Source organism: Hyperolius riggenbachi, chromosome 2 (assembly GCF_040937935.1).
Source record: "Hyperolius riggenbachi isolate aHypRig1 chromosome 2, aHypRig1.pri, whole genome shotgun sequence".
NCBI lineage: Eukaryota > Metazoa > Chordata > Amphibia > Anura > Hyperoliidae > Hyperolius > Hyperolius riggenbachi.
The window spans coordinates 133,162,852-133,186,307 of NC_090647.1; the positions used below are offsets into that span (position 1 = coordinate 133,162,852).

General features: G+C 44.5%; 1 protein-coding gene across 3 annotated transcripts in view; it reads right to left on the reverse strand.

Annotated features, from left to right (window-relative positions):
* Positions 1 to 23,456, reverse strand: part of KIF5A (kinesin family member 5A) — a 221,804-nt gene that overhangs the window by 181,492 nt on the left and 16,856 nt on the right. For 2 of the 3 annotated variants that reach the window (XM_068267432.1, XM_068267431.1), the window contains exon 1: positions 9,800 to 10,425. The exons of the other annotated variant lie outside the window; for it this stretch is intronic. In XM_068267432.1, coding sequence (XP_068123533.1) covers positions 9,800 to 9,925 — 126 coding nt within the window. In that variant the 5' untranslated portion in view covers positions 9,926 to 10,425. Of the gene's footprint in view, positions 1 to 9,799; positions 10,426 to 23,456 lie in introns of those variants that run through there. 3 annotated transcript variants of the gene reach the window in all.

Sequence of the window (23,456 nt, forward strand, 5' to 3'; positions counted from 1 at the left end):
TACCTTGACATACTACACCATATCGGGCTCTCGGTTCTCTCTTCTTCATGTTCAAAAAGGTATGTTTCTTATCAAGTTTCATAGGACTATATAAATCAATATATATTATCTACATGTCAGGGGAAACTAATTATAACGCTGGATGAAAGTTCAAACATCTTTTTATATCTAATTGTAGAAATGATGCAGTAATTAGTGCTGATGCTGCCTGAGGCTCTGTTAATGTGCCCTACATTAAAGGATGATGTATCTCACATGCAAGCCCTGCCTCCAATAATGGCATTTCCTTCATTATCGCTGCAGGGAAAAGGTTTGTTATTATTATGTTATAGTGATAAAGCACTGACATCTTCTAAAAAGCTCTTACCCCACAGAGCCACATTAATCCATGCCATGCACTGATGAGGATCAACCAATCTGAAACAGTCTGAATCAGTGGCGTAGCAATAGGGGGTGCAGAGGTAGCCACCGCATTGGGGCCCCTGGGCCAGAGGGGCCCCAAAGGGTCCACCCTCTATCACAGTATTAGCTCTCTATTGGTCCTGTGCTTGTAATAATTACTTCTATAGATGCTTTGAATAGTAGTAATCATTAACACACCATTCCCCATCCCTTCTTGCAACTCTGACACTGTGATTGTCTGTGGCAGATTTTGGTGCCATATCAATTGTTATGTATAGAGTGCTTGGGGGGGCCCCATGTAAAACTTGCACCGGGGCCCACAGCTCCTTAGCTACACCACTGGTCTAAATGCATGTTGAAATAGTTTGGCTCTGTAATATTAACAAGCTCACATCACTGCTTCATGTGTAATATTAAAGGGAACCTAAACTGAGAAGGATATGGATTTTTCCTTTTAAAATAATACCAGTTGCCTGACTCTCCTGCTGATCCTGTGTCTAACAAGCATGCAGATCAGGTGCTCTGACTGAAGTCAGATTGGATTAGCTGCATGCTTGTTTCAGATGTGTGATTCAGCCACTACAGCAGCCAAAGAGATCAGCAGGACTGACAAGCAACTGGTATTGTTTAAGCACTTAAGTACCAGCGGTCTCTGCCTCCTTAAGGACCAGAGACCGCTGGTTCAAGCATGGGCGGAAACCCGACAAATACCGACGAATCGACGCACTTACCGCCTCAATCGGGAACCTGGTCCACCCCCTCCGTCTCTATGACGGCAGAGTTCCTGTGAGCCGGTCAGGAACCGCTGCTCATATCCGATGTCTCTCACCGCAGCTCACTGGCTCTGCCTGTCTCCAAGACGGTGGAGCCCTTTGAGCAGTTCAGGAGCTGATTTCATTGGCTCCTGACCCTGTCTTTCAATGTAAGCCAATGGGAGCAGCCTACATTGAAGGACAGGGCCAGGAGCCAATGAAATCAGCTCCTGAACCGCTCAAAGGGCTGCACCGTCTTGGAGACAGGCAGAGCCAGTGAGCTGCGGTGAGAGACATCGGATATGAGCAGCGCGATCGGCGGGAAGCGACGGAAACGCCGGATGCACGCAGCGGTGGCTAATTGGAATCTATGCCCTGCCAGCCAGGAGCCCACCAAAACAGGGCGTAGATTTCAATTAGCTCGGCCCTCTCAGTTAATGTTCCCTTTAACACATCATTGCATTCCAGCGGTTCTGGAGGTGTGGTTAGCTATCATCAGGGACACCAAAGAGATGATTTGCATATTCAGCAGTGATGTACTGTGAGACACCTCAGAGCTCACCTGCAACCAATTATTGCAAATACCATCTATTTTAAGAAGGCAAACTTATGTTTTGCATAGCATTTTAGTAAGAGTGCTTTTTTTCAGCCCCTTACACACGCCTAGGAGTTCTGGTTCCCCATGAGCTTGCTGGGCAATCTATAATTATAGAGTACATAATACTCTATAATTTCTGGCCTCCTCAAGTATCCGCCGTCACCACAATCACCTATTCCACATGACACTGGCGCATGTAGTGATGTTAGTATGTGCCGGTGTTAGGGCTGGTTCTGCGGAGCGTTTGCCGCCAGCGTTAGAGACTTGGTGTTAAATGCTCCCATTTAAGTGAATGGGAGCGTTTGTACCAAGCATTTACCTGCGTTAACGCGAACGCGGCGTTCGGGTCCTGATTTTCCCTGGTGTTCAAGGCGACCCTGGACGCTACATGTAGCGTCCTGGGGCAATTAACCGCCATGGGTAATGTCCCCCTAGGGGAAGAAAAACAATGACCGCATCCGAAAGCTACATGAAGGCTGCTGAAAGCCCGAATGCGTCGCCGCCGCAACGCCACCAAACGCGACGCCACAGAAAGCCAAGGAGACGCCCGTGTGAACCAGCCCTTACGCGGTGATGGAAGGCGAGGAGTCACGCCTGCAGAGAGGTGAGAATTTAACACTGATAACGTGTGAGGGGGAGGGGTGGGGGAGTGATTATAAAAAACACTTTTCTGATTTGTGACTAAATTGTCATTGAACAATGCCCATTAAAATCGTTCACTGTTGATTTAGGACATCAACAAAGATTTTTTTTTTCTGCTAAGCCGATTGCTTCTAGCTCATCGCTCGGGGGATTCTTTACTGAAAATTGTACCTCAGTGTACCTTAAAATCACTGAGAAAAACCCATGAGGATCAAGCCTATTAGCTGTGATACAGTCATTCCAGAACTTGTTAATGCAAATAAGTGTAACTATGAACAAGAAAATTATGAAGACCAATGGAGTATTAATATAATATATTACAAATATAACTAATGTGATATCACTTATACTTTATATAGATATATTTATGGGCCCTGACACATCAAACAGCGTTTGTGGGTCGTTTTCGTTTTTTTTTTTTAATGCATCCATTGACGTACATTAAAATAGTGGTAAAATTGCTGCAATAGTGATTTTCTAAAAAATTGCGGTCAATGCAATTTTGCTGTGTTTTACTGCAATTTTAACGTAAGTCAATGGAGGAATTTTTTTTAACAATTGAAAACGACCCGCAAAAACGCTTTTTTGTGTGTCAGGGCCTAAAAAGGCACCATAATAACATTTCCTATATCTTTATATTGCTTGTATATTGGTATGTAGCCTTGGCCTCCCAGTGATGTCACAGCCTAGGCTGTTTAGCTATGTGGAATTCTCCTCCCAGTGCATTCTGGGAAAACAGGCATTTTTTGTACTGGTTTTGAAAACTGAGAATACAAACATTCTGCAGAGCTGCACCTGACAGCACAAATTATGTCACCACCTCATTTTTGGGATGTAAATCAGAGAGAGGAAAGATTTTACAATGTGCAGACACCGACTAATTAATTTAAGTAAAGTAATATTGTAAAAAAGGAGCAGTTTTATTAATTATGTTATTTCTAGTACAGTTTAAACAAGATATCACATCACAAAAACTGGAACGACTGGAATAATTGTGTGATTCACAGTTTCGACTATGAAAAGCCAATGCTGAGGAACACACAGAGAAATAAGTGGGTCTTCTTAATATCTGCTTTGTAATATGTGTCATGTGATCTCTCATCAACCACCTCTTACTTCTAAAGAAGATCAAATAGGCCTTTGATTGAAATACCTCACTGTGTAGATGGCACTATTACAATCATGAACAGAGCCGGATTAAGGCTAAATGGGGCCCTAAGCAAAGTAACTGATTTGGGCCCCCCCATCATGTCGTAATAGAATCAAAAGATGCAGCTGCACAGCAATATGTCGCACACACCGGGCAGCCGAGCTACTGGTTGCTATGGGCAACAGCACGCTTTCCTCTGTGGGTGCACAATGCAGGGAATAGCAGCGGCAAAATGCAGAGTGAGAGATGAATGGCTGGGACATTTGCACTCAGGGGCTGGGGCACCCCTGTGAAGAGGGCGCCAGATATCACAGCAGCAGCACTTTCCCCCTGCATCTCCAGCCTGGCAGTAGCAGAAAGCTCTGGACACCGCCAAACCGGAAGCCGTTCCCCAGACAGAATTACTAGCCACTCCCACCACCGAACAACCAATTTCCTCCCAAACTAGACAGCCACCATGCAGCCTCCATCCCAGTGAATACGATAGTCCAGCAGAGAAGGCAGCCGCAGTGGGGGAGAATGACAGCACCAGATGAATCACATTCACCTATTGCGATCCAAGCAATAGAGGTCCCGTCATCCGGAGCCCATCTGTCTCCTCTAGAGTGCTGTCGCTCTGTTACTACTACTATTACTACTTCCTACTTCATGTCTGATCTGAGAATCAGGAAGTTCAGAGCGAGGGGCTGCACTGTAGAAGAGACAGATGGGTTTCAGATGACGGGATCTCTATTGCTTGGATCATGGATAGGTGAGTGAGCGTTTGCCATCTGCTGCTATCATTCTTGCTGCAGCTGTGGTTCTCTGTGGGAAGGGAGGGTGGAGTGGGCAGCGGCAGAGCGCACAGTAGCAGGAGGGGGACCTAGGAGGAGAGCCTGGCTCTGAAGACAATAGGCAGCGCACGGCATCATTTGACAAGACAAGACAAATAACATTTATATTGCGCTTTTCTCCTGGTGGACTCAAAGCGCCAGAGCTGCAGCCACTAGGACGCGCCCTATAGGCAGTAGCAGTGTTAGAGAGACTTGCCTACGGTCTCCTACTGAATAGGTGCTGGCTTACTGAACAGGCAGAGCTGAGATTCGAACCCTGGTCTCCTGTGTCAGCGGCAGAGCCCTTAAAGGGACTCCAAGCAGTGCCTGTGGATATGCCTTTAAGCATACCCACAACTAATTCATTAAATCCTCACACCTACCAGCATGATGTTTGTAATTATATCCCCCTGGGTTCCTTATATTTCATTGCATTGTGCTGAATCGAGCTGCCAACTTTGGAGAAAAGTCGTCCTGTGGCCGTGATTTCGATCGTGAAAATATCAAAAACTAAAAGGCATAGAGCAGCCGTTTATATATCATTGGAAAGAGGAGAAAAAGAGCTTTAAAATGATATGCATCTTTCCATAGTTACTGCACTGCTCAGAGTCCCTTTAACCATTATACCATCCAGCCACCGCTGACTTTGGAGAAAAGTCGTCCTGTGGCCGCGATTTCGATCGCGAAAATATCGAAAACTAAAAGGCATAGAGCAGCTGTTTATATATCATTGGAAAGAGGAGAAAGAGAGCTTTAAAATGATATGAATCTTTCCATAGTTACTGCACTGCTCAGAGTCCCTTTAACCATTATACCATCCAGCCACCGCTGACTTTGGAGAAAAGTCGTCCTGTGGCCAAGATTGCAATCGCGAAAATATCGAAAACTAAAAGGCATAGAGCAGCTGTTTATATATCATTGGAAAGAGGAGAAAGAGAGCTTTAAAATGATATGAATCTTTCCATAGTTACTGCACTGCTCAGAGTCCCTTTAACCATTATACCATCCAGCCACAGCTGACTTTGGAGAAAAGTCGTCCTGTGGCCGCGATTTCAATCGCGAAAATATCGAAAACTAAAAGGCATAGAGCAGCTGTTTATATATCATTGGAAAGAGGAGAAAGAGAGCTTTAAAATGATATGAATCTTTCCATAGCTACTGCACTGCTCAGAGTCCCTTTAACCATTATACCATCCAGCCACCGCTGACTTTGGAGAAAAGTCGTCCTGTGGCCGCGATTTCAATCGTGAAAATATCGAAAACTACTACAGCCACCGCTGACAGGATGGCAAGGGCTGGTTTATGTGCTAATGGGGCCCCTTTGACTCTGAATGGGGCCCCAAGCGACTGCTTTTGTTGCCTGGTCGGTAATCCGGCCCTGATCATGAATATTGTTTTCATTGTCATTTTATCAGTTATTTCATAACATATGCTAAAAGCAACTCGTTTTCATTGTATTCAGTGGCATGCAAGGTTTTACAGCGAGTAAAGAAAATAATCATTTTAATTTAATAATAATCGTCCATCCAGTTTGGAGGCATGACCTGTTCTGGGAAAGGTCCTCCTAATACTAAAAACGTTCCACTTTTTAAATAAAGACTTTGATCAAGCCTTTAACCACTTCCAATCCTTTTTTATGATCACCCACATTTTTCTCTTCATTTTGCATGGCTGTGGGGGGGGGGGGGGACGTGGGTGATCTGCGAGCGTTGCTGCGGGGACAGACTGTGGGATCTCTACTTCCTCACGTTAGTGTGAGGAGGCAACCCATCCATCAGAGGGAGGGGGGCCCAACATGCGCATGCGCAGTAGAGCCCGGAGGACGTCCGATGACGTCAGAGCGCCGGCGTGGGACACAGAAGTTCCGGGCCTTGGAGCGCAGAAGAGCCCGACCTGGCAGCCGGCCTGGCCAGGTCGTGCGCGCCACCGGAGACCACCGGGAGCCTGCGGAGCGGCGGCGAGGGCACCTCCTGCCTGCCACGGGCTGGAGGAAGCCCCAGGTAAGTGGAATTTGATTTTTATTTTTAACCCACCCTCCCTGAACCTTCCCTTTAAGGAAAACATAACTTATAATCTATACGCATATTACTAAAATAGTCATCTGTGACAACTGACATCCAATGAGGGAAAGTAAGTAGAATTCTCATTGGGGCACACAGAGATAACAACCAAACAGACGGTATAGTTGGCCTTGGGCGGTGAAAAGTACAAATCCGGCCCTGCCCACTGGACCTGCCGGGATCAATCCACCAAAGAACTGGCTTTTTTTTTTTTCAAAAATGTCATAATTCTAAAAGATTTTTACCAAATGTGATGTTTATATTGAATCTAAAGTCTAATCTATTGAAAAATCTCATAGTGTGTGGGTTAAATCAGTTAATTGAGGATACAGATCGCGCCTGATAATTTGGGTGCCGCTACAGGCTACTGTAGAAATTGTAAATATGGCAGCACCGGAGCAGTAAGTTGGGTGCCAGCTGAATTGCAGCTATGGCAGGTAGGAGAGGGGTAATATGTGAGTTAGGTTAGGGTGAAGTAATAGTAGAATATCTGTAAATGTACCTACTAACAGTAAAAGGACCTAGTATAATATTGGTAAATTTCTTGCACCTATTTTAACATGCAGTGCTTTTAAATGTATGCTGTATGGGGATTTTTAAGGCCCATACCCACTAGGTGATTTTCCCGATAATTTTTTTGTCAATTGCCGATTTTTTGAGTGACGAGCGATAGTTTCCGTGATTTCACGACCATGGGTACAGGTGTGCAATCACGCAAACGACGTTTAACAATGCGTGGCGATAACGACTGTCACAGCAGATCGGATCTTTGAGATCCCCGACAACTCTGCACAAAGTACCGTGATTGCTTGACTTCGTGTTCGCACTCGTTGTGTGATGTCATGTGTACCTGCTGGCAGGAAGAGAGACCGGGGAATGCTCGTCATCAGGGGGACATCGCTGGATCCATCTTCCTCCGTTGGGTGGTGAGTATTTAGCTTTACATAAGTCCCCTTTGGGGCACGCTCACCGCATCTTGAGAACCTAGGCATTAAACCCTACTTGATTGCCTATAAAAAGTAGGTTAAGTAGCATAGCCTTATTCAGTGTGTTAAAAATACAACCAAGGACTAAATGTTAATTATAGCCTTTCAAAAATTTTTATTACCGTTCACTGTAAATGTGGAAGAAGCTCACAAATGAATGTCCCTCAACACGTACCTAGGCACCTACGTACAAGTTAGACTGCATTGGAACACAGCACATTCCAATCAATCTACAGTATTAAAATGGGCTTTGACAGATGAACATTGGTCCATCGCGAAAAAAATGCAGCCAAACACGGGTAGAAACCTTTGTACAAACACTGCCTTCCCTAGGAATTGAATTGATGATCTCAGCACTGCTATGTAGGTAATGTTCAGTAATGGAAATTCCCTTATATAACTTGGTAACTTAAGATTTATCGTGTCTGAAATGGTACGGTAGCACTGCTAAGTTATTTATGTCTATATGATGGTGACATACAATGATATGTATGACACAGTTGAGTCCAAAAAGTAGTGATGTGCGGCAAAGGCTGTATTTACTAAGCAGGAGCGGTAGACATAGGTGTCTTGAAGTTACATTGTTGTTTGGGTTTAAAAAAAAACATACGTCCATTCAGTTCAACCAGAAAATGAGGTGCAACACTAGCCTGCACCCTCACCTATTTCCGTTTGAATGACATTTGTGATGCACTTGTGATACCTGCTTTCTCAAATGCCCCTTTGGAGTGTGAAGCTACAAAAACACCAGTTTTAGGGCTGGTCTAAGAACAAATGTTAAGGCTAAAAGGTCAAGCAGGCCCTTTGGTACGTTGTCCATTGTTCCAGCATATCCAAGAAAAAAAAAACTGTTGGGTGTTAGTGTTCCTAAACTTGCATTATTACTGGGATATTTGTGTAGCAAAGAAACAGTGATTTGATGTGTATGGCCTGTTTGTATTGAATGCTCAGTGGCTAGAAAGCATGTTCATTCGTTCTAAAGTAGGACAAATCCTCTAAACCTATAACTATCATGACCTTAGATATTAATAAAAAGTGTAGTTACCATATTTACTGGAACGTATACGGTGGTGAAGGGGGGGGGGGGGGGAGTTGTTTAGGTTCTTTCCAGTTTTTTTTGCATCTCTGCCTTTTTCCAGTTTATTATAATAGATCGCCCTATTTTTCATAGTATATTTTATTAAAACACACCGGTATTATATGAATCATAAACATATATATTCAATTATAAAATAATTGGCAACATCGCCACCAGTATGTTTTCATGATAGTCTTTATAATATAAACAATCTTTGTCACAGGCAAAAAAAAATATTTATAGCGTTTCAAAGTCATGTCCCCATGACCTTGGTCAAGGCCAGTAGGCTTTTGTCCTGTTCTGTAAATCTTTACAATCGTAATGCCTAATCCATCCAGCTAATGTCATACATCATACATGTTTATATGACCAAGGCTCAAAATATCAGGAAATGCATAGAAACAGGTTAATGGTGTCACCATACAACGCGGAAGAGTGACCCACATGTGTAAAGTGTGGCTGGTAGATAGTGATGCTGCAGTTACATAAATACTCCTGTGGCCTGGTGTGACATCAGTGCAGGATGATGCGTAGTGGGCCATCAATGTCCCAACCCAGTTCAGGGAAGTTGCAAGAAGTGATAGAGGTGGAAGGGTTAAATAAGAACCCCAATAACAAAAGGCCATTGCTTTTAGGTGGATTTATCTGAGAAGTTATAAAGGCAATAAGATCACCTGAGTTTTAAGGCAAAAACATCACCTGAGCCATTAGGTTGTGGAGAGAAAACAAAAATGGTGTACAGTATCTCTAAAAAACAGACTGACATACCGTACATATGGCCAGGCCATACCATAAGCCAAGCATACAGAAATATGGGTAGTAGATAGACGAATAAATAAAGATAAGACAGAAAAAATATTCAGGACTGTATAATCCTAAGCAATAAATGTATTTTCTATAACATGGTCAATATCAGTAGTAGTGCTGTATAAGCATGTATATCGAGATGACGAGTAAGGTAGCAGTCATATGTAAAAGCCACTGCAGCGCATTGCAGACCCCCTCATGGTATCAGGGAGGGGACAGGGTGACGGCCACTTATACGTGTGGCACCTTGTACACGGTGGGTGTAAATCAAGCGTAACGTATATATGTGTTTGATTCTGCCACACCCTGCCTAGAATGGACACCAGCTACCCTGATTCAGGGAGGGGCCAGATTTACTATTGTGTATCTCACAAGAGCAATATGTAACAGCACAAATACTCCAATGCTACAGTGTAAAGGTCTACATCATTTACAAGTGAATGTAGGCTTTCTAGGCAATAATCCTGTATTAGTGCCCCCCTTTAACCACGATACATTGGATGGTCACTCACCCCAACAACAACACAGTCGTCACCCTGGAAGATGGGCAGAAACTTATCTCCTCTCTGAACCTCCGAATGATTCAAAGGACGGAATCTGCACAGGACCTTGATGCTGCATTCATTGGTTTCAGCCATGATGGGGAGGATGGTAGAGGTTCTCCTAAGCTTGGCTTTGGTGGTGGATGATGGGTGACAGCAGAGAGAGGCTGGTAGATGAGGTGCTGATGGCCAGGGATCCTGAGCTGAGTGGAGGATCAGATGATGTGGACCTGCAGCTGCAGTGAGTGTGGCACAGCTGGATAGGATGCTCAGGAGATGGAGGGATAAACAGGCTGCAGATGCAGGAGGCTGGCTGAGCTGTCCAGCCGGTTGGAAGGTTTCATCTGCATGCGGTGGACTCAGCTGCGAAGTTCATCTGCCTCTCCCTGCGTTCAGTGCGATGTGTGTGCGCCTCCTGTGCTGCCTGCTGGGCGATGGACATGAATACACACAATGGAAGCAGGAGGAGCTGGATGAATCTTCTTCAGCCTGAGCGCTGCAGAGATGAAGCCACCGGCTCTGCCTTGCAGTCTATGCAGCAGCCTATGGTACACTGCTTAATCATTCCGTGCTACAGAACATCTCTGCATCTTTTAAGGTGGCCTGCCTCTTTTAAGGTGGAAGCGAATGCCTGCATCCCCAGCTTTACTTTCCCTGCTGCTGCTTTAAGGCCACTTCTGTTTACGGGATATTTTTGTACGGATGACGTGCTAGTAAATACTGGGCACTTGAAACAGTAATCATTTCTGCATATTTCCCTTGAGAACATTCATTTGTTGTCTCCTGAAGGTAGTATTAATGGAAAATTCTAACAATCAACATCTATAGCAAAATTAAAAAACAAAAATAAAATCATTACACAATGTATGAGAAAAGAGACAGTAACCTGACTTTACTCAGCTACAATATTAGGGCATACCATAGGCACATTATTACTGATGTGGTCTGACAAAGTTTGAACTGCCCCTTTTATCTGTATCTTGTCACCTATTCTGTAGTTTGTATATTGGCGTATTCCATTTGTCTGAATTAATGCTTACCCGCGTACACACAAAAAGGGCGTTGGGAAAAAAGGGTGAGGGGTGTAAATGATAAGCGGTAACAGCGTTTATAAAAAATATTGTGTTGTATTTCGTTTACAAATAATGTTTTACAAATTAAAAACATTTAATAATGTGTATGAATTCGCAAATTGTGAAAACGATAATCTTCCCTGTTTTAAAAGTGAAACTTATAATTACGTTTGTTATAAAAGATAATATATGTTTAATCATTATAATTGCATATTATTGTGAATAACCTTCATTTATAGTTTCTTCATATAATAAAATCTGAAAATATTGTTTATAACGATGAAAAAAAATATATAAGTGTGTTCGTAATAACTATTGTAAAACATTAGTAAATATTACTAACATTTCATTACAACTAAACCTAACCCTACTCTCACACAGAACCCTCCCTGTACCTATCCCTAACCCTTAGACCCCCTGGTGGTGCCTAACCCTAAGACCCCCCTGGTGGTGCCTAACCCTAAATCTCCCCAGGTGGTGCCTAACCCTAAGACCCCCCTGGTGGTGCCTAACCCTAAATCTCCCCTGGTGTGGTGCCTAACCCTAAGACCCCCCTGGAGGTGCCTAACCCTAAGACCCCCTCCTAGTGGTGCCTAACCCTAAGACCCCCTCCTAGTGGTGCCTAACCCTAAGACCCGCAGGTGGTGCCTAACCCTAAATCTCCCCTGGTGGTGCCTAACTTAAGACCCCCCCTGGTGGTGCCTAACCCTAAGACCCCCCCTGGTGGTGCCTAACCCTAAGACCCCCATGGTGGTGCCTAACCCTAAGACCCCCCTGGTGGTGCCTAACCCTACATCTCCCCTGGTGGTGCCTAACCCTAAGACCCCCCTGGTGGTGCCTCACCCTAAAACCCCCCTTAGTGATCGCTTTATTGTGTGGAGAATAATGTTTTACAAGTAGTGACTGTAAAAAATATATTACAGTTTACGCTATGTACTGATCACTTTATTTTGTGAATAATAATGTTTTACAAACAGTAAAGGATAACATTTTAAATAATGTTTTAGTTAAATACGATAAATATGTTTAGTATTTTTGTAAACGTTATTTGTCACAGGCGCATTTTGTAAACTTAAATCATCACAAACGCTGTAGGACAGTAGTAGTGCAAAATGTACCGTATGCTTTTCACTCTCACTTAACTATCTTTGAGGGGTGCAACCTAAGGTAGAATGATCCATATAACAGGTTACAAACTGGATTGGCTCTAAGGCCCTTCAATGTGATATCTACACTTACATTCATCAGCGGTTCCCCAATGTGTCAACTTATGTACAACTGATGCAGAAACAGGTTCTTATTAGTGAAGGCACTGTTATAGTTAAAATTACCGCATTATCTCTCTACTAGCAAACAGTTCTGTGTTCATTTTCCCAGCATTCATTAATTAGAACAAAAAAGCTAGTGATCAAAGCTCTTCATATTTTTGGAAAACCTCCTTGTAACGATCGGTGTCAGCACACAGAGAGAATCTGATTATTGGTGATCTGCAGTATCACCAAGAATACAGATGTATACCTGATTATTGATGATCTGCAGAATCACCAATAATACAAGTATGACTAACCTCTGGACACCTAGTAATGTGTAAGTGTTTTGGTGCAACAGTAGGCTATCTCCCGAGGGGCGGGAGACGCAGAAACTATGAGCATGGACCACCTGAGGAGCAGGTGGCCTTTGACTGTGTGGGAACTATCTCCTAGGAGAGGGGATAGTGATAACCTGGGAGCCAATGATTCCCTGCTATACTGGGAATCAGACTATACTGCAGCCTAAGGACTCCTAAGGGGTAGAGCCCTTGGCTGTACTGCAGAGAGGACTCTCTGAGGAGCGGAAGTCCTGGTTGCAGCCGACACCTGGTGGAATGGTGTTACTGCTAGTACAGTTAGACTGAGCACTCAGGGAGAGTGACAGCTTGAGTGGTCGGGCAGGCCAGGTCGGCAACACACGAGCAGATCAGGTACAGAGAGAGAGAGACTGATTCGGTAACCAGGTACAGGCAGGGTCTGGCAACAGGTGGGCAGATATGCAGAGGTACCGAATCAGAAAGCAAGAGAAAGGTCGACAGAGCAAATGGTCATAACATATAAGAATAACAAAGTCCTAGACTGAGGTGTGAGTTCCTTGGTCTCGACACCCTGGAACTAGTCTAGAGTATAACACAGCAATGACACAGTATCCCTAAGCTTGAGTGTGTGGTCCTTGGTCACAACACCCTGGAACTGGTCTAAAGTATAACACAGCAATGACACAGTATCCCTAAGCTTGGGTGTGAGGTCCGTGGTCACAACACCCTGGAACTGGTCTAAAGTATAACACATCAAATGACACAGTATCCCTAAGCTTGGGTGTGAGGTCCATAGTCACAACACCCTGGAACTGGTCTAAAGTATAACACATCAATGACACAGTATCCCTAAGCTTGGGTGTGAGGTCCGTGGTCACAACAACCTGGAACTGGTCTAACATATAACACAAACGTAATCTGGCTAAGTGTGGATTCCCAGGTCCTCCTGGTTCTAACACACTGTGAGATCTGACTGGTCTGAGTGCTCACACGTTAGTATTCGCAACGGCAGACAACCAGCAACTGACAGGCAAGAAGTATATATAGTGCAGCGCTCCTCAGCGCCGCCCAGTCCCACTCAGCCAATCACCCACTGCGCTGGGATCAGCTGATCATCCTGATCAGCTGATCCCTCTCCTATTGGCATAAAGGTCCTGCCTCCTAGCGCGCGTAGCTCTCCATCTGTGTGCACTACTAGGCTCAGACAAACCAGACACATGCTGCTGTGCGGAAACCGCCGGCCTGAACGCGGAGACAGCCGCCCCGCTGCCAGACCGCGCGGCGGTGTCTCCGCAATCCATTACAGTACCCCCCCTGAGGAGTGGACTCCTGACACTTCCCCACCAGGCTTCCCAGGATGTGAGTCATGAAATTCTTTCTTTAATTCCTCCGCATGCATGCGACAATCTGGCACCCAAGATATTTCATCAACCAACACAGGGAAGGGGGGGGGGGGGGGAGGAATCCACGTGCACTGCTGGCTTCAATAGAGATACATGGAATGATCTCACACCTCTCATACTGGCTGGGAGGTCAATCGTGTAAGTGACATTATTAATTTTCTTGAACACTGGGAATGGTCCTATAAATCTAGGACCCAGTTTGAGTGTCAGTTGCTTCAAGGACAAATTTCCCGAGTGGATACCCACACCAAGTCTCCTGGAGAGAACTTCCACTCTACAGACCGCCTTTTATCTGCCTGTCTTTTCTTGGTTTGGAAAGCTTTCCCCAGGTTCCTCTTAACCATTCCCCAAATCTCCTTTAAAGCTCTCTGCCAATCCTCCAGAGCTGGGAATGGTGTAGATGCCACCGGCAATGGAGCAAACTTAGGTGATCTTCCCGAGACTACCTGGAATGGGGAAAATCCTGAAGAGGAGCTTTTCAGGTTGTTGTGCGCAAATTCTGCGAACGGCAAAAATTTTACCCAATCAGATTGCGCATCTGCAACATAACATCTGAGAAACTGTTCTAGGGATTGGTTAACTCTCTCGGTCTGGCCATTGGTCTGTGAGTGGTAGCCTGATGAGAATGCAAAGTCCATATCCAGCTGATGGCAAAAGGCTCTCCGATACTCCCCGATCTGACACTACATTTTCCGGAATACCATGCAGCTGGAAAATTTGCTGGATGAAGAGATCAGCCAATTCCTGGGCCGAGGGGAGTTCTTGGACTCCCTGATCTGACACTACATTTTCCGGAATACCATGCAGCCGGAAAATGTGCTGGATGAAGAGATCAGCCAATTCCTGGGCCGAGGGGAGTCCTTTCAAAGGAACAAAATGAGCCAGCTAACTAAATCTGTCCACTACCACCCAAATGACCGTCTTGCCCTCAGACCTGGGGAGTTCGCCCACAAAATCCATGGACACATGGGTCCATGGTTCACTTGGGAATGGCAAGGGTTGTAAGGTACCAACAGGGTCCTGACGAGAGGGTTTACTTCTAGCACATACTGCACACTCTCTTACAAACTCCTTACAATCTGTTGCCAATGTAGGCCACCAAGCACATCTGGCCAGTAAATCCTGAGTTCTGGTGGCCCCGGGATGACCAGCATTCTTGTGGGAATGAAACAGTTGCAAGAGTTGTAGACGGAAAGACAGTGGCACAAACATGACCCCATCAGGCTTCTCCTCTGGTAAGGTCTCAGAGTAATTGTCCAATCCTTCCAGGTCTCAGTGGCTGCCAGAACTACCTTCTGAGGTAGAATGGTCTCAGGGGCTGAGGGCTGTACTGTCTCGGGTTCGAAACACCTGGACAAGGCGTCGGCCTTGATGTTTTTACTACCAGGGGTATATGTGATTACAAATCTGAATCTTGCAAAGAACAGGGACCACCGGGCCTGACGGGGGCTGAGTCTCTTGGCACCCTCTATGTACTCCAGATTCTTATGATCTGTATAAACTGTGATAGTGTGTTCTGCACCTTCTAGCCAGTGTCGCCATTCCTCAAAAGCTAATTTGATGGCCAAAAGCTCCCGGTTGCCTATGTCGTAGTTTTTCTCTGAGGGTGAAAACCTACGAGAAAAGTAGGCACATGGGTGGAGTTTGCCCTGCAAGCCTGATCTCTGAGACAATACAGTTCCCACCCCCACCTCTGAAGCATCAACCTCCACGATAAAGGGGAAGGTAACATCAACATGTCTCAATATAGGTGCGGAACAGAACAGTTTTTTCAATGTAGAAAAGGCAGCATGAGCCTCTGCTGACCAGTGGTGAGTATCAGCCCCTTTCTTGGTGAGACTGGTGAGGGGCGAGACTATTGTAGAGTACCCCTTTATAAACCTCCTGTAGTAGTTGGCAAAGCCCAGAAATCTCTGGAGTGCCTTCAGTCCTACAGGCTGAGGCCACTCCAGGACAGCAGAAACCTTCCCTGGATCCATTGAGAGGCCAGATGTAGAGATAATGTACCCCAAGAAGGCAACCGAGGTCACTACGAAGAGGCATTTCTCCAGTTTGGCAAAAAGCAGATTCTGTCTTAACTTCTCTAGAACAAACTTAACATGCTTGCGGTGTTCCGAGAGATTGGACGAAAAGATCAATATATCGTCCAGATAGACCAGAACGAACTTCCCCAACACCTCCCTGAATACCTCATTAATCAACTCCTGGAAGATGTACGGCGCGTTACACAACCCGAAGGGCATCACCAGATACTCGTAATGCCTGTCAGGCGTGTTAAAGGCCGTCTTCCATTCGTCACCATCCCTAATGCAAACTAGGTTGTATGCACCTCTCAGATCTAGCTTCGAGAAAATCTTGGCATTGATAACCTGAGTGAACAAATCGTCAATCAAGGGTAAAGGATAACAATTTTTCACTGTGATCTTGTTTAAGCCTCGATAATCAATGCAAGGACGAATACCTCCATCCTTTTTTTTTACAAAAAAGAATCCTGCCCCTGCTGGTGAACGGGTGGGACGGATGAACCCCTTAGCCAAGTTTTCCCTGATGTATTCCTGCATAGCTAGTTTCTCAGGTCCAGACAGATTATAGAGGTGACCCCTGGGAGGCATACAACCAGATCTCAAATCGATGGGACAGTCGAAGGTACGGTGAGGGGGAAGTTTATTTACCAATTTGGGACAGAACACGTCAGCAAATTCTGCGTATTGTTTTGGCACACCTTTAATCTGAATCTTGGTGTTACCCACGGTTACTTTCGCTAAACAATGATGATAACAATGGGTAGACCAGCTCGTTAGCTGACCTGAAACCCAATCTATCTGAGGGGAGTGAAGTTGTGACCAGGGCATTCCAAGAATGACGGTGGAGGTTGCCATACGCAGGACCAGAAATTGCAGATTCTCCTTATGTAGCACCCCAACACTGAACCTCAAATTCGGGGTTCGAGACAGAGGATGTCTACTTTGCAGAGGAGAGTCATCTACAGCAGTGACAAAAACCTGTTGCTCTAATGGGAGTATAGGAATCCCCATTTTTTTGCAAACTCGTAATCTATAAAGTTAGCCGCTGAACCAGAGTCTACGAAAGCTTCAGTGGTAACAGTCTGGCCCTCCCATGTGACAGAACAGGGAAGGAGCAAACGATTGTTGTTTAGAGGTAAAGACTGCGCGCCTAGGGTATTACCTCTGACTACACCTAGGCGGCAGCGTTTCCCGACTTTTTGGGACAATTCTGCACTTTATGACCCTCCTCTGCACAGTATAAACAGAGCTGTTCTGTTTTCCTACGATTCCTCTCCACCCGTGTCAATTTGGATTGTCCAATTTGCATTGGCTCTGGCGGAGGTGAGACGGGTGGAGGAGAGGCGTAGGAGACATATCTTATAGTGTTCTTACCGCAGGTTTGTTTCTGATACCGTAAACGGCGATCAACCCGTACTGCTAAAGCGATTGCCTCATTGATAGTTTTTGGTTCAGGATGTCCCAACATCAAATCTGAGACTGGGTCTGACAACCCTGATAAAAAACAGTCTAACAGTGCAAATGACCCCCACCTAGCTGACACAGACCACTTCCTGAATTCAACTACATAGACTTCTACCAGATCCTTGCCTTGACGCAAGGTCTTAAGCTTCCGCTCAGCAGTGGAGGCAATGTCCGGATCATCAGAAATTATGGCCATGGCTTTAAAAAATTCCTCGACTGACCTCAAAGCCTCATGCCCTACCTGAAGGCTATATGCCCATGTTTGAGAATCCCCTGACAGCAGGGTCTTAATAAATGTAATTCTCTGTGCCTCAGTTCCTGACAAGTTGGGTCTCAACTCAAAATACGACATTACTCGATTTTTAAAATTCTGAAAGTCAGATCTATGACCAGAAAACCTTTCGGGTACAGACATACGTAAGTCTGTAACTGGAGGGGATCGCACTGAATTCACAGCCGCTTGAAGGACCTGTATGGACCCAGACAAGGCAGTGATCTGGGTCTGATGACCGTCCAGCACTCTGATGAAATTCTCCACCGAGGTGGTGAGTGCATCAAGACGGCTGTGGAGTGCGTCCATTTTGTTTTTCAGGTCTGCCGTTCTGTAACGATCGGTGTCAGCACACAGAGAGAATCTGATTATTGGTGATCTGCAGTATCACCAAGAATACAAATGTATACCTGATTATTGATGATCTGCAGAATCACCAATAATACAAGTATGACTAACCTCTGGACACCTAGTAATGTGTAAGTGTTTTGGTGCAACAGTAGGCTATCTCCCAAGGGGCGGGAGACGCAGAAACTATGAGCATGGACCACCTGAGGAGCAAGTGGCCTTTGGATGTGTGGGAACTATCTCCTAGGAGAGGGGATAGTGATAACCTGGGAGCCAATGATTCCCTGCTATACTGGGAATCAGACTATACTGCAGCCAGAGGACTCCTAAGGGGTAGAGCCCTTGGCTGTACTGCAGAGAGGACTCTCTGAGGAGCGGAAGTCCTGGTTGCAGCCGACACCTGGTGGAATGGTGTTACTGCTAGTACAGTTAGACTGAGCACTCAGGGAGAGTGACAGCTTGAGTGGTCGGGCAGGCCAGGTCGGCAACACACGAGCAGATCAGGTACAGAGAGAGAGAGACTGATTCGTAACCGGGTACAGGCAGGGTCTGGCAACAGGTAGGCAGATATGCAGAGGTACCGAATCAGAAAGCAAGAGAAAGGTCGACAGAGCAAATGGTCATAACATATAAGAATAACAAAGTCCTAGACTGAGGTGTGAGTTCCTTGGTCTCGACACCCTGGAACTAGTCTAGAGTATAACACAGCAATGACACAGTATCCCTAAGCTTGAGTGTGTGGTCCTTGGTCACAACACCCTGGAACTGGTCTAAAGTATAACACAGCGATGACACAGTATCCCTAAGCTTGGGTGTGAGGTCCGTGGTCACAACACCCTGGAACTGGTCTAAAGTATAACACATCAAATGACACAGTATCCCTAAGCTTGGGTGTGAGGCCCGTGGTCACAACACCCTGGAACTGGTCTTAAGTATAACACATCAATGACACAGGATCACTAAGCTTGGGTGTGAGGTCCGTGGTCACAACACCCTGGAACTGGTCTAACATATAACACAAACGTAATCTGGCTAAGTGTGAATTCCCAGGTCCTCCTGGTTCTAACACACTGTGAGATCTGACTGGTCTGAGTGCTCACACGTTAGTATTCGCAACGGCAGACAACCAGCAACTGACAGGCAAGAAGTATATATAGTGCAGCGCTCCTGAGCGCCGCCCAGTCCCACTGCGCTGGGATCAGCTGATCGTCCTGATCAGCTGATCCCTCTCTTATTGGCATAAAGGTCCTGCCTCCTAGCGTGCGTGGGCGTAGCTCTCCATCTGTGTGCACTACTAGGCTCAGACAAACCAGACGCATGCTGCTGTGCGGAAACCGCCGGTCTGAACGCGGAGACAGCCGCTCCGCTGCCAGACCGTGCGGCGGTGTCTTCACAATCCATTACACTCCTAAGGAAAAAAACACATAATGACCATCTTTTTCTGTTTTTCTGACTTTTAAAATATCAATGTAGGTAAAGGTCATGATATATCGCAAATGCTCAGGACAGTCTCCATACCAAGTATGAAATATATTTGCAAAACAACAGAAAATAGAACAATGAGGATCCCCAAGGACAAACTCTCTGATTGTTTCCTGAAGTATTAAATGCCTTGCCTCAATACACCAGGTACAATTCTCCAATATACATCTGTATACTAAAGGCCAAGAAAATTTTAGGATTCACAATGGAAGGAAAAGCACTGTTATTACTGACCGACAAAATCACACCCTTCACAAGAATTTACTAGCCTTCATATTTTAAGAGAGGGTGAGGTGAACAGAGGTGAGCAAACACCTTGGAAAAAAAACACAGAGACAAAGGGAGTCCAATAATAGCGCAATATGCCACTAGGTTTTGAGAGAAGAATAAAAAACAAATTATACTCACAAAAGTGGGCTGCAGCAAGGGGCAACCAACCACATGAAGCAGATGGATAACTATGAGCCATCTCCACTCGGGCATTGCAGGTGTAGCTGGATAGATGTTGGTTGCACTCTTAGAAAAGATGATTGGTACTGCAAGTGGTTAAGCCACTATAATCCAATATTCCCCTAGGAGCAGGGAGCTATAACTCACACAACAAGGGTGAAGAGGCACTCAGGATGGATAAAATATTGTTAAGAACAAGATAAAATTATAAAAAGTGGGAGGAGTCTTACATCTCCAATAACACAAATACGGTAAAGTAAAGCTGGTTTTATTTGTACAGACAACGCGTTTCATGGATGCAAGACCACTTCCTGAAGCCAATCAAAAAGCCTGCACATTGTGCAGTGACCTCCCTGGTGTGTAGGTCAAAAGCCTATAAGGGGAGGTTCAGTTTCTCTTTCACGTGCGCCTCAATAACAGCAAATTCATATATATATATACCCTGCAGCACTGCCTGCAGCAAACTTGCCTATTACATGGCCAACAAGAGCCACGACCTTGAATGACATTGTAGCTCAAGACAGGAAGCACTTTGTGAATTTCCAATCAATCGTTCACTTTTTGTTCAGTAGAGTGCAATTATCTGTTTTTGAATATTGTGTGTTTGTTTACTGTATTCTGTATTTTCAAAAGAATGTCATGTTAGAAAAAACAGAACTTTAAAGGACGTCTGTACTGTGAAAATCTTAAAATGTAAAATATATGTAAACACATATAAATAAGAAGTACGTTTCTGCCAGAGTAAAATGAGCCATACATTACTTTTGTCCTATGTTGCTGTCACTTACAGTAAGTAGTAGAAATCTGGCATTACCAACAGGTTTTGAGTTAGTCCATCTCTTCATAAGGGAGTCTCAGCATGACCTTTATTCTTTATAAAGACACCAACTGAAAAAGAGTTTTATGCATATGCTGCCCAGCCTCCTTGCCCACAGTACACTTTTTTGGCAGTTGGATGGAGCTACTGCCGTTCACTAGGGGCTTTTGAGAATAAAGAAAACCCTCAGAACCCCACATGAGGAGATGGACCAGTCCAAAACCTGTGGGTTCTGCCAGATTATACTAGCTACTGTAAGTGACAGCAACATAGGAGAAAATAAATTCATGGCTCATTTTACTCTGGAAGAAACATACTTCCTATCTTTATATGTTTACATATATTTTACATGTAAAGATTTTCACGAAAGTGGTCCTTTACGCCTTGTTACGTAGAGTATGTGTCTCCGCAAATGTATAACTCATGCTGCTTCCTTTAACTTTTTGCGTTCAGATGAATGACCTTAGGTGTCAAAGATAGGGACACCCCCATGGCTAGTATCAGGGGCGTCTGTAGATGAACTGTCAATACTGTAGCTCAGAATTTTAAGAACATTGATTCAGTGGTTTGTATTATGCTTCCTGCCATTCCAAGTTTGGTAAGGACTTCATCTATAAACGCTTTTAAAAGACTCTTTAGAAAGATCAATATTGCTTTGTTTTGGCTGTGTGCATAGCTGTTATCTACCTCATGGGTTTAGTTACTGTACATTTTTTTTAATTATTATTGTTATCTTCTGTATGTATCACCATCAGCTTTAAAGGGAATATTTAATCGTTATTTGCAGTTCCATCCCCAGTGAGGCATACAGTCTTCTTTCCTCACCACTTCAGCACATAGGCAAACACGAGGGACAACCATCATAAGAAGCCAATTATCTGCTTACGTATCCCTTTGGACTCCAACAGAAAGTTAGAAGTTGTTGGGGAATCCTACAGTTGCATAAGAAGACTGTACACATTGCATACACAAGAATATAATACATAGTAATGTATTCCGGATAGTGAAACGTTGCTTTAAAATATTAGTTTACGGTCATAATTGGCTTCCTGACATGTATAGAAGGTCTCTTCTCTATTTTGGTTGAAAAAGTAAAGTCTTTACAGATGTAATTCTTCAAAAGACTAATGACTATGTACACACTTGAAATTTATATCAACCAAGTCAATTATTAGTGATCATTTTAAGTGACAGTATGGAACATTCCCTGTACAGAGATGCTGCTCGCTCCCTATGCAATACAAGATATATAAGCACACTATTTTGGTGTCAGTATGGCGAAAACATTTTAAATGTAAAATTTGTGCAAACATAGACAAATAAGAAGTACGTTTTTTCCAGAGTAAAATGAGTCATAATTTACTTTTCTCCTATGTTGCTGTCACTTACAGTAGGTAGTAGAAATTTGACAGAAGCGACAGGTTTTGGAATAGTTCTTCCCTTCTTGGGGGCATTCTCAGGAATTTGTTTATTTTCAAAAGCACTTCGTGAATGGCAGTTGCTCTGTCCAACTGGTAAAAAACTGTGTAGCGAGCAGGGAGGCTGCCCAGCATGATTGTTTAAATCTTTTTTAGGGAATATCTTCATAAAGAATAAAAGCCTTGCTGAGAATCCCCTATGAAGAGATGGACTAGTCCAAAACCTGTCGCTTCTGTCAAATTTCTACTACCTACTGTAAGTGTCAGCAACATAGGAGAAAAGTAATTTATGCCTCATTTTACTCTGGAAAAAAACGTACTTCTTATTTGTCTATGTTTGCACATGTTTTAGATTTTACAATTCGCCATAGTGCCCCTTCAACTCTAAAACCTCCTGCTCTTCCCATATGCACAACATTTCTAGGTCTTACTACTTGCACCTGCTCAAGATTTCCAAAATATGCATCTTCTTGCTGCCAATGAAAATCGAACTCCTGCTACACACATTAAGGCTCACCTTCGCTATTGCAACATCTTCCTATCTGATATTGCAATAATGAGACGCTCTTCGTGCAATCTATAATGAATGCTTCATCTGTCTTTTTCAGTGTTCATCATCTGCTGTTCTTCTCTGCAAATCTCAATAGTTGCTTCCATTTCACCTCAGAATCAAATTCAAGCTACTGTAATTTGCCTTAAAGGGAACCTTAACTGTGGGCGAAAAAAAAAATTCACTTACCTGAGGCTTTCCCAAGCCTCCTGCAGCCGTCCTGTGCCCGCGCCGGTCCTTCGGTGCCCTCCGGTCTCCCTCCGCGGCTAAGTTTCGTTTTCGGCCGACTGCCAGTCGTCCTCCGGCCAAGCATCTTCTTCTTCCGCATTCCCCGTCGTAAAAAGCCGTAAAGCGTGTCCGCATGACGCAAGACGTCACAGGACGGCAGCAGGAGGCTTGGGAAAGCCTCAGGTAAGTGAATTTTTTTTTTCGCCCACAGTTAAGGTTCCCTTTAAGATCACTCCACTGCTCCTTTCCCATTCCTCTCATAAATATACACCTCACTCCCCTGCTTCTTCAATTACCTACTAATGCCTTCCTTCCTCCCTATGCATGCCTTCAAAACTTCTCTGGAATTCCCAGCTTCATCACATTACACTTGATCAATCCATAAGCACATTTAAAGACACCCTTGCTCCTCTATTAACCATTGCTAATTACCTATAGTTCCATTTCCCCCACCTATTGAATACTACGTTGGGTATCCAATTGATGAAATTTGGGTGTTGACCTCCAGGGACCGGAAAGAAAAAGTGAAAAC